Source organism: Felis catus, chromosome B1 (assembly GCF_018350175.1).
Source record: "Felis catus isolate Fca126 chromosome B1, F.catus_Fca126_mat1.0, whole genome shotgun sequence".
Lineage (NCBI taxonomy): Eukaryota > Metazoa > Chordata > Mammalia > Carnivora > Felidae > Felis > Felis catus.
The window spans coordinates 198268323-198280570 of record NC_058371.1 but is presented as its reverse complement, the minus strand read 5'-3'; the positions used below and the strand labels follow the sequence as shown (position 1 = coordinate 198280570).

General features: G+C 57.1%; 1 protein-coding gene across 1 annotated transcript in view; it reads right to left on the bottom strand.

Moving 5' to 3' along the window:
- The window catches only part of WDR1 (WD repeat domain 1), a 44715-nt gene that overhangs the window by 24942 nt on the left and 7525 nt on the right, over window positions 1-12248 (bottom strand). Inside the window, exons 3-5 of the mRNA XM_023253311.2 lie at window positions 6168-6258; window positions 1411-1558; window positions 189-369 (exon numbers count right to left, since the gene is read on the bottom strand). Of these exons, the coding sequence (XP_023109079.1) occupies window positions 189-369; window positions 1411-1558; window positions 6168-6258 (420 nt within the window). The remainder of the gene's footprint in view (window positions 1-188; window positions 370-1410; window positions 1559-6167; window positions 6259-12248) is intronic.

Genomic DNA, 12248 nt, shown 5'->3' with positions numbered 1-12248 from the left:
AGGCGGGCCGGGGGCTCGAGTGCTGCCCCACGCACTTTGTGTGTGAAGTTCCCCTGTAAACTCCACTTCCGTCCACGCGTCAACACGTCATGGCGTTAATGGCACGTGCCTGCGACCTGGCTGCCAGAGCTGCAGGTCTAGACTGCTGGTTTTGCGTGCAAGCCACCCCCAGGGGAAAGTCCACTTACGCCGATTGTGAACTTGAACTTGAACGGTGGCCCCTCAAAGAACGCGGCACAGTTATCGTCACTGCCCGTTGCCAGCCGGTACGGTCTGCTCTGCTTGATGTCCACGCTGTTGATGACTTTGTTGTGTCCCGTGATCTCGCCCACGGAAGAGCCACTGTCCCACAGGAAGACGGCTCCAAACCTTGACCCAACGAGAGGAGTCACAGGAAAAAGTCAACCCTGGGGACAGTCAATGAGATGTGGGCAGCTGAGTGGCCAGTGCTCGGGGTGGGGGTGGGCAGTGCTGGTGGCCACACTTCACGCACGCTCGTTAAAGGAGTCAACGCTGAAGGCCTCCCATGGTTTCAGCTCTGCACAGTATTTGCTGGAGAATCCGAGAGCAAGTGCCTTCGGGAAGGGACTGGAATCCCTATTCGGTCTATATGGTCGAGGCCGACAGGCCTCCCATGTGGAATGTGCCTTAGAAACACCTGCCAGGGGAGTAGCCCTATGGCTTACCAGTTTCCTAACAGTTTTACTGGGCGGGACCAAGATATTTAGCAGCCGCCACCCCTGCTGGAAAGGCGAGGATGTCCTGCGCTCAGCTGGCATCCGATAAAAACGTACCGCGGGGGTTACTACGTGTGACTGAATGAAAGCGGAATTGCTGAGACCAACAGGATGACTGGAAAAGCTATGGCAGAATTAATACCTGTCAGAACACGCAGTAAAAATAGCCTCTGAGTAGGGAGATGTGTGCCTGCCAAATTCCAAGTGCTTGACGGCGGCCGTGGTGCCCTGGGGGGAACCCTGACCTCGCTTGGAGTCGGAAACCTGAGTCGCGGTACTGACCCCACCGGTCGCTAGAGCCGTGAGCGCGGCGGCCACTGCGGGCCACCTGCCCCCTCTTCCTTCGTTAAGTGACCATCTCAGGTGGGGTGCACAGCTCCCTGCAGCCAGGTGTGGCCGTGGCATGCTGGGAGGGACCCCAGTAACGCTCCTGAGAGCTGTAACTCTTTCACCTTCTCGTTTCCTGCAGCCTGGACTGTGGGCATGACGGCTGGAGCTCCAAGAGGTGAGGGGCCACGGATGTCAGAGACAGAGGGAAGGTACCAGGGCCCCGGGGGGACTCCACACGAGTCCAAGCTGGCACAGGTGTCACTGCTCCCCTCCCACCGGGGGCACCCGGAAAGAAAGCAAAGCCAAGGGACACGGGCAGGGAGGGCCGAGGCCAGAGACTCACTTCTCCCTTCCTTCCCCGACCACTGCGATCCTCTTACTGTCTTCCGTCCAAGCAATGTCCTTGATCTTTCCAGCGAAAGGCTGATACTCATACTTTAAGAGGTGCTCCTTCTGCGTGGTATCCCAGATCCTCAGCTTCCCAGATACATCTGTGGACACAAGGGGGTAGCGAGAGCCAAGTTTACCCCTGGGGCAGGGCCGTGTGGGCACAAGGCACGCCCGGACAGCACCGCCCAGGGTTCCCAGGCTTGCTGGCGTTGCCCGAGGCTGCTGCTGGGAGGAGGGACGTGTCTCAGGTAAGCAAAACCCACCACCGGTCAACCAGAGCCCGTGGCCTCTGTGGGGGCCACTACCGGGTCTCTGGGGGGCGCCAGCAGTCACCTGGATGACGCACCCTGGGTGTGGATCAGAACGCCCAGAGACACGCGGAGGCGCACTTCCGAGGCATCAGGAAGCGGTCTGGTTCTGGGACTGTGGTTTCCTCGTAGGGGGATCCAAGCGGCGCATGGGTCTCAGGCAGCTTTCTTAACGCTTGGGACCGAAGTTCTTCATTTCCGAAGTGTGACAGTACTAGTGACAGCCACCTCTCCCGTGCAGTGGCCGTGCTCACACAGACAAGGAGCGCAGCTGTGTGCAGCTAATGCATGCCGTGATGCGCACGGTGGCCCCCACCGGGGCTCCCCTCCACTCCACCCGTGCCGCCCTCTGGCATCTAAGGCACACCCCACAGCCCAGACAACTTGGGTGCTGCAGGATCCCCGTGTGAGGCCCACGAGGGTCCTGGAAGGGGAAGCGGCACATCCTTCCCTTCCCCGCCAGGGTCCCGTCACCAAGTTAGTCATCGCTTCACAGCGAACTAAGGCTCCGCAGGAGGCTGCCGGAGAGCCTGACCCATGAGCAAACCCCGGGGGCCCACAGTCCTGTGCGGCAGACAGGGAGAAGCTGACTTCCACATGGAGAGCACCACGTGGGGGTCCTGGGGACCTGGAGCTCTCTGGGCGAGGTCTGGGAAAGCTGCCTGGCCGAGGTGAGCCGCAAAGGGGACCTGCAGCCAGGGGCGTCCCTAACAAGGCAGCCAGCAGGAAAGGAAAGGAAAAAGCAGAGGCTATGTGTGCACGACGGACACTCACGCTCACACGTGCGCACACACTCATGCACACACCAGGCTGTGGTCGGCTGTGCCCAGGCCGGTCCAGGGGGCTCTACGGAGTCACGTAGAATCGGCATCTACACTTGAGTGTAGCAGAGGCTGACAGTGTCCCACCTGCTCGACCAGGACGGACCCAGCCTTCCCGCCTCCCTGGGTGGCTCAGGCTCCTTCCCAGGCCCGGCACCAGCTGCTCGCCCCACGCCTCCCTCACCAGACCGCCAGCCGCCTCCCACGGGCCCTGCTCGTCCGGTATAACTGACGACGTGACGTTACTTTCAGGGGTACAACTCAGGGATGTGACAAGTTTGCACATTACGCTGTGCTCACAAGTAGCTACCTTCTGTCCCCACACGTCGTTATTGCAGGGTCACCGACTGTACTCCCCGAGCTGTGCCCTTCGTTCCCGTGACTTCCTTACTCCACACCTGGAAGCCCGTATGACCGACCCTCTCCCCTCCACCCATTTTCCCACCCGCACCCCCTCCCCTCTAGCCACCACCAGCATGTTCTCCGTATTTATAGGTCTGATTCTGCTTTTTGCTAATTCATCCTTTTTTTAAGATTCTACTCCTAAGAGGAATCACATGGTATTTCTCCTTCTCAGTCTGCTTTGCTTAGCAGGATACCTTCTAGGTCCTCCCGTGGTATCTCAAGGGGCGCGGTCTCATCCTTTTTATGACTGCGTCATGTTCCGCTGTGTGTGTGTGTGTGTATATATACATATGCGCATATATATGTATATATGTATATACGTACATACACATACATATACACGCCACATTGTCTGTATCCGTTCATCTACTGAGAGACCCTTAGCTTGCTTCCATACATTTAATCCTTTCTGGAAGCAGCTGGGACTAGAAAAGAAGACAGTGGGACTTGAAGGCCAGGTGCTCAGGCCCAACTGGGGCAGGCAGCACCCTGTGCAGTCACGAGATACTGATCAAGGGCCCACGAGCCCCAAGCCCATGCTAAGTGCTGAGGGCACAGCAAAGACACCTTCCCTGGGATACAGGACACCTGCAGGAGGCCACAGATGATGGGGAAAGAGTGCCTGCTGTCTGCCACTTGGAAGGCGTCTCCCCCTCCAGGCAGTAAGAGGGGGGCACTGAGGGGGGCAGTCTGGGTGAACCTGCCCCCTCTCTCCAGCAGCTTAGTAACATGGTGGGGGGGGGGCGGTGACAGGGAGCAGGGAGTGTGAGGGCCCTTCAGTGCCTTTCATCAAGGCCTCTCCTCTATGTTCCTCACTTGAGCAACTCTCCTCTCCTCTAGGCATGGGGCCCTCTCCTGGATGCCCGCCACTCTGCAGCCTGGGATTCACAGCCCGGGGGGTGCCCCAGGGACTGAGCGTGGGGCACAGACCGCCAGCATCAAAATTATACAAGGAAGACACTGCTGGAGGGGACTGGGCCTGCCCTGGAAATGGCTCTGCACTGAGAACATGGGACCGTGGGCTACATCAACCCCGCGGCAGAGACTGACCGTGTTTTTTGGGGCTGGGGGTCCAGCCCCTGCCACGGGCTCCTTACTCAGGCCTTCCGGAAGGCTTGATCATTCAGCAGACACAGACCATTCAGACTTACAGGAATCTAAAGGTCCCGCAGAAAGCTAGAACCCCATCTGGGAGCGAGCTGCAGGCCTCCCGGGGTACTAGGCCCCTCCCCTGCAGAACCTGGGCACCCCAGGTTCCAGGTAACCCAGTTAACCAGAGCACGCACTTTCCCAGCCTCCCTCCTGCACACTCCAAACCCTACTACACGACCACACTATTTTTAGCCCAGGACCTAATCTCTGCAGTGGAGGCTTCCTTGTGTGCACTCGATTAAAGGGAGCAGCAGGCTAGAAACGAAAACGTGATCTCCGCCCAGGAACACCTGATCTGCACACGGCCCAAACCTCCCTCAGTTCCTCTGCCAAGTCAGGGCACTTTTCCGAGAAAGTCAGGATCAAACCGATCCTTTACTTCTGTGGACTGTCCTTTGCCACGGTCTCTGGGCCAGCCTCCCTCACCAATTCAGCGCTGGGGTCTGAAGCGCCCAGATTTCCAGCCGGTGCAGCACCCCGCCCGGGGCTCCCAAGTGATTCAGCGGCTAGACCTGTGGCTCCCGGCACCAGGGCCACATCCTGGGGCTTTCAAGGAAAAGGTATTTTGCTGGCAAGCAGGAACAGGGGGTGGAACTGCAGGGTGAAAATAAATCAAGGAATATAAATCAAAGGTTTACAAGGGGTGCCTGGATGGCTCAGGTCACGGTCTCTCGGTCCATGAGTTTGAGCCCCGTGTCGGGCTCTGTGCTGACAGCTCAGAGCCTGGAGCCTGCTTCAGATTCTGTGTCTCCCTCTCTCTCTGCCCCTCCCCCACTCATGCTCTGTCTCTCGCTCTCTCAAAAATAGATAAACGTTAAAAAAAAAAAAATAAGAAAAAATAAAAACAAATAAATGAAAGGTTTACGGATAGCCTTGGAGTAGAGCTAAACACAAGCGTCATTAAGTGCCCACTATAGGATAGACTCCTGGCCGAGCCCTTCTCACACATCCCTGACCGCCGGTATTTGTCATCAGCCAGCACACCTGTTGCCCTGACATGTCCTACTTTTAGTGGCAGACACTTGGGTCACCTGCTGTCAGGTGGCCACCAGGGCAAGACCATCGTAGGCCTCTCACACCCATTGCTACTCTGGATCCTCTGTCCAGTTTCTGGGAGAGAACTTCAAGGCCCAGGAAGGTAAGTTACTCAAGGAAGCCTGTGCAGTCAGTAGGGGGCACACCCTCCAGGGACAGGGAGCGACCCAGTGCAGACCAAACGGCTCCCGGAGTGTATGAACTCCAGCCTCCTCTCCTGGCTGGTTAGTTCTTCCAGCCATTCCTTCATCTGTTGTTCTCTGGGGAGGCTGACAAGGCCCAGGCCCGCATCAGCTCACTCGCCTGTCTCTCCCGGGGCTGGAGACAGGGCTGGGCACAGGCAAGGCAGCCATAAGCATCTTGTAGAGCATAGGAACGAATGAGTGAGTGAATGAATGCGAGACACGGGTAAGCCACGCTAACTTCTGTGCCTCCCTTTCTCATCAAAGGTCTACCCCAAAGACCCGGGGTAAACAAAGCATCCTACGTGGCAAAGATCTTTCTGTCCCTCCGCTTAGCCAGCCTCCCACAGAGCCACACAAAAGCCTGGCTAGAGAGAGCAAAGGCACAGACCAGAGCGCTTGCCTGAGGCCAGCATTGAGAGGGACTGGGAAAGGAGCAGCTCATGAATAAAGGTGACACGAGACAAAGCTGCAATTCAAAAAGCACACACACACAAAATGAGCTCCAAAACATCATGATACAGCTGCCCACAAAGGCCTCTGGCCAGCCTCAAGTGAGCATTTCTGCTGACCTCGGAGCCGGAACCAGCTGGAACACTGCCAACTACAAAGTCCTGCCATGGGGCTTTTTGGAGGCTTCTACATCCCTTGTCAGCCCCAAGTGGAACTAATCACACTGGTTCCACCTGCTGCCCCCCCTTCCCTCCCCCCACCCTACCCTCCCAAGCCCGAAGCCCAGTTTGGCCTGGGGGCCTCCCGGACCCCACCACATGCATCCGTGAGCCACGCACGCACGCACACAGGTACCTCCAGAGGCGATGTAGAACCCGCTGGGCGCGTACTTGGCCACCACCACCTGATGGGCATGCTCCGTGTAGATGTCAGCAACGGCTGGGTTCTGCAAGGAGGAGACAGAAGGAACACAAGGAATGCCTCCCACTCTCCCGGCTAGTGGATGTTGGGGCGTGGGGACTGGGATAACACACACACAAGCACCCAAGTCAAAACCTCCATAAGGAGAAATCTCAGCAGCACCTCTACCCACCCGCATATCTTCGGGCGACAGAAATCCAGGTAGTTTCGTCTCTTTCTCTTTAGCCTACAGCTGAAGAACTTGAGAGGACTGTCTGTCTTCTGCTTTTCCGCACTTGCCATAGTACCAGTACGTACTCGTGAAACACACACACGAGACAGAAGTCGCACGGAAAGTCGACCGTCCTACTTCCCTTGGCGGGAGGCTGCCATCGGCAGCTGTGTTCTTGAGGCACCTGTGGTCCCCCTGTTCACCAGCATCTCTACCCCGGCTGCCACTGGACGGCCTGTCACGGGGCCCTGCTTCGAGCTCCAGGAGCACAGTGGGGCGTGCGGGTGGGAGCCTCTCTTTGTTACAACCTTCGCCGGGAAACGTGGGCTTCCCGCTCGCTTCGCAGCACAGATGGAGGGTTGGCTGGACTGGCACCAAGAACGGGGCCGGCATCTGGGAGCAGGAGTACCTCTACTACTCAGCAACAAGGTTTTAACGTAGAATTTACTAAAAGTAGAGCACGGCGTCCCCCACTCGCACACACAGCCGAGAGGCCTCAGTGAACCCGACACACGCATACTGAGATGCTCTCAATTCGTCTCGGCAGCCGGGCTTTCTTTCAGGGGGGAATAAAGACGCGGTCATCTACTCCTGATTCCCGCTGTCCACTTTCTCTAAACCGAGGGCTCTTGAAAGAGGCAGCTTCCCACAGGCTGGAGACTGAGGCCATGGCAGGTCCCAGTGTGGGATGCCCAGCGTTCCAGAGGCGGCTGCTGCAGGTACATCTAACCTGATCCCCCACCGCCCCCACCTCTCCCCGACCTGACCACAAGATCAGAGGCCGGCGCTCTTCTCCGCCCTCTGGCTATGGGATCCCCATCCCTCAAGACTGAGTCCAGACGGGTACACCCTGAACTCTAGCCCCGCCCACCGCCAGCCGCCTTCTGGCTCTCCTCTTAGTCCCGTGTCTCTGCGAACATTGTTCCCTGGCCAGGAGCAGCCCTCCTGCCTGCTGACACCTACTTATGAGGCCTAACCAAAGACTTGTCTCCTGCATGAGACCTCCCGGGACGGCCTCCTCTCTCTTCGGAGCCTCCAACGCTCGCGCTGTGCCGCTCCATTTTCCAAAAGACGTACATTGAGTACCTGTTTCCACTGACTGAAAGAAATCGGACAGCATTTTTCACTTTCATGACGAAAGGTCAAAGGCCAGGATAGCATTCGGCATCGGTGCCACAGCGAGATGAGCCGGTATGGGGCGGCTGTGCCCCCCCCCCGGAGCAGCGAGCGGCGCCCCCCAGCTCCCTCCCTGGGAACCACACTCATCACCTCGGCGTCAAGCTGCCAGAGCTCCGAGCTGTGTCTGAGAGCATCTGCACTTTGTCTCAATTTATTTTGTGCATCTGTTAGCAAGATGTGTCCTAAGGTCCCAGAAAAGCCTGAGAAAGGTGATTTGGGGGTGGGCCTAGGACCACTCAAAAATTTTTTCATTATAAAGTAACGATAACTATTTCTTTGCTTTAGGCCATTTTGGCTCACAAAACGTTTCCTCGAACACCGTGTTTTTGGACTGCGGGGAGAGCTGTAGTCCTGAACCTTCTTGTCATCTCTTCTCATCTGTTTTTCTGCCACCTGCTTCCAGGGCATTTATCTTTTCAGCCATGATGGCAGTTAACGAGTAGCAGGTGCTCAATAAACGGTTTTTTGGAGAAAGAAAAGTGGACGGAGTCCCTTTTACCCCCGAGACTTAACGCTTAGCATTAAGTGACGTAGCAGGCAGTTGATAACACGTTCTTCGCAGATTAATCCATCTGAGAATAATCATTTGCTAGTGAAATTAGAAAGGTACGATGTATTCAAATGGGATGTCATGAATGGCAAACAGGCACAGGAAAAGGTGCTCGATGTCATCAGCCTTTTGGGAAAAGCAAATCAAAACTACAATAAGATACCGCTACACGCCCGCTGGAATCAGCAAGACCAAAAGAACGATATCACCAAATGCTGGCAAGGACAGGGGTGCGGGGCGCTGGGATGTTCACGTGTTGCTGGCAGGAACGCAAGACGACACGGATGGAAAATAGTCTGGCTAGTTCTGCACGAAGTTAGGCAGACGCTTCCCACACAAAACCCTGCAATCCCACTCCTAGGTACGTACCCAAGAAATAAAAGCACACGTCCACAAAAAGACACATGCGTGAGGGTTCATAGCTGCTTTATGCATTAATAGCCCCAAACTGGGAACAACCCAAAGGTCCACCAACAGGCGAATGAAGAAACACCGCACTGGATCCATACAGTGGATACAACCCTGCGATAAAGGGGAACAAACGACATACTACCAACTCAGCAACCACACTCAGCAACTCCAGTGAACCTTACAGGCATTATGCTAAGTGAAAAGGACACAAAAGACCACCCTGGGTTGCGTGGCTCCTTCTCCAGGTTGTTCCAGAGAAGGCAAACTTAAAGGGACAGAAAGCAGATTGGTCCTTGCTGGGTGCTGGGGTGAAGGGACCCCACTGGCCGCAACGGGTTAGGGGAGCGCTTCTGGAAATGACAGGAGGTTCTGTGTCCAGATTACAGTGGTGGTTACAGGCCGTGCACATTTGTCAAGTTGTGCAGCAGAGGAATCTTCCTGATCTTCCTATATCTAAATTATGCCTCAATAAAATTAAGATGTCTGGTATCCAACCCACTCCTGGCCCAAATTAGTGCTTTCATGTTCTATAACCCAACCATGGGACGCCTGGGTGGTTCAGTCGGTTAAGCGTCCGACTTTGGCTCAGGCCATGATCTCACAGTTCGTGAGTCTGAGCCCCACGTCGGGCTCTGTGCTGACAGCTCAGAGCCTGGAGCCTGCTTTGGACTCTGTGTCTCCCCCTCTCTCTGCCCCTCCCATGCTCATGCCTGTCTGACTCTTGATAATAAATAAACGTTAAAAAGAAAATTTCAAAACCTGACTATGGACAAGACCCCTTGCCCAGAAACTGGCCAAAAGAGGTGCTCAGACAGGCCACCACCACCAAGATCCATCTCCAGATGTCTGTTTCAAGGCTGACTGAGGGGCACCACCAGCCCACTTTACAGATGAGAAACCCATCCCAAGGACAACTTGCCAATATGTTGGCACTCAGGCCCACTGGGGGTTCCGAGGACCCAGGGCAGGGATACCAGATGAGTAGGTAGAGGTTCTGGGCAGAAGTTCTGCCCCTAAACGGTCAGGGTTGCCAGTTGCAGGGGCTGTGAAACACCCGAGGTCATCCCCAGCAGGCTCGGCACCAGAATCCCAGGCTGCATGAGACATGGCTCTTGTCTGCCTTGCAAATGCAACTGAGCTAGCGAGCGAGGGGCCAGATTCTCCAACTGAACACGATGATTTCAGCTGAGTGTGTGCCAACCTCCCCAGCTCTGCTCGGCACACACAGGGAGGCTAGCTACTAGAGGCAGAAATAACGGGTCCCCTGTCCCCACTGTGCCCTGCCAGCTCAGGCTCATTCCAGATCAGCGGAATCTGGAGTCTGTAAGGCCCTAGGACTGGGACCCAACACCCACTCCCCTGCCTCACAGGGGGTGGCAGATCCCCCTCACTTGTCCCTCTCCTGCTGCCTCGGTGAAGAATACACTTGGGTGCGTAGTTTATTTGGAGCAGGGCTAGGGAAGAGAGGAAATGAGGCACGGAAGGGAAAGAAGCCAATTCTGGGTGCACCAAGGAATAACCCTGTGGCGGCAGGAGCTCCGCCTCCCTCGGGGCCTTGGGAGATGCTTCAGGCCAGGCCTTGGGGTCATCCCCCAAAGGGTGCTGAGGCTGGGACGCCCCTCCCCCAGGCCTTCCTGCACTTCTACTGGCAGTGCGGGTGCTTGCCACCAGGGTACAGGAGACCTGAGACACAGACCAGGGCGAGACCTGGGTGCCGAGGGGATGTGGGCTGGCTGGCTGATGGCTGGCTGGCCGCAACTTTCCATCTACTCGCCCCCGACCCCAGGCCTGCTCCTGGCCCTCCACACCCCCGCCAGTCTTCTTCAACAGTTCCCAGACCCACCTCCTCTTTCCGCCCCTGCCAGATTCCATCCAGGTCCCTCCTGGGGACCACGACAGTACCTTCTGGACTGCTCTCTACCTTCCGTGGACCGCTACACCCCTCATCCCCTGTCTCTAAGTCCCATGTCTCATCACCTGGTTCCCCTGCTTGATATCCTTCCCTCGGGAGCGGCAGAACCCGACTCCACTAACTGCACTCTTTCCGGACCCCCCAGCACACACAGGACCCCCCACTCCAGCCCCACTCAGGCCCTCCTGGGCTGAAGAGCTGCTCCCTGGGCCTTACCTGGCCAGGGCCCCTTCCCTCCCCAGGCCCACGTGGGGACTAGAACAGGAGCCACCCACCCCCAGCTCAGGGTCTGGCAGTGGGCACTCAGCAACATCACTGAGTGACACACAGAGCTCGGGGCTGGTGAGACCCCGGGGTCAGTCCCAGAATGCGGCCCCCGCGCCTGGGAGGTCAGGGAGCCTCACAGAAGACACGGGCCATGGCCGGCCATCACGCACCTGCAGACCCAAAGGCCTGCGGGGGCAGCAAGGTGAGGGTGTTTGGGCTGCTGACAGAGTGCCAGACTGGGGCCCAGCGGGGCCAGATGAAAGCAGACCTCTCAACCGAACCTCAGGAGGCCCATTCTCCGTGCGGACCAGACACCCCCTGGCCTCCCACCTGCGCCAAGACCCCTCCCCAGGGCCAGACCTTCTGCCAGGAGACTAACCCCCATACCTTCCCAGGCCCCGCCCCATCCGGGAGATTCGCTACACCAACGAAAGGGCGGGGGGGGGGGTTCCCCAAAAGTCACTTTGTTTGGGCAGCATCTGGGCCACCGGCTTCCCCAAAGCTCCTTCACGTCCCCATGTCTGCTCAGGCTCTATCTAGTGCCAAGGAGGGGTCAGAGGCCATCACACCATGTATAGTGGGGTTGGTGACTGGCCCAGGTCACAGGGAGTGGCAGCTTTCACCTCAGCTCCTGAGCCACAGTGAGCGTGGCAGACGCATCAGGAGGTTGGAAAGGCCTCCCCGGCCCACCAGGGCTGAAGCTGTCGGACAGGGCTCTGCGAGAGGGGCCTCCAGGCTCTCCTGCAGCAGCCGATGTCCCCTGGAGCCTCCAGAGAAAGCCCTAGGCTCCTCCAAACTTGGACCAGGCAAAGTGAGCGTGACCTTCCAGGAGGATTGCATTTCAGAGCTTTCTAAATTCTTCTAGTTCCTAAAAGCAGTAACCGGTAGCTGGACCCGTGTATCAGACACGATCTGCAAGAGCCTCTGTTCACTGATGACCAAGGACAAACTCAAATTACTGCACGGTAACCCGGCTCCGAAGCAGCTACAAGACATCTGTACTTCCCGACTGGCAAGGCTGAACCCAGCAGCCGAGCCCCTCCACACAGCCTCGAAAGATACACAGAACACGGACGGATGGCTCATTTACTCCTTCCAAGAATCTGGGCTGGCCCTGGGGATCCAGTGGTGAGCGAATGCTTTGCAGAAATAAAACCCGCCACCCAAGCTGCACCCAACGAGCACCACCCTGCTCGACCTTGGAGGCTCCCTCTCGCCTGCAGGAAACGCACCCTCCCCCAGCAATCCAAGGTCCACTTTCCATGATGCCCTGCTCCTTCCTCCATGAAATCACTATGTGACTTTCTTCCCTTTATCTGCCTCGGCCTGGAACGCCTTCGCTCCTTCCTGATCCTCAATGATGTCTCCTGTTACCTTCTAACACCCAAGTGAAAGCCACCTCCGAGAATCCTTCCCCGATGCTCCCAACTGGAGACAGTCTCCCCCAACCCCCAATGCCTATTCCCATCCAACCTCCCACCCCAC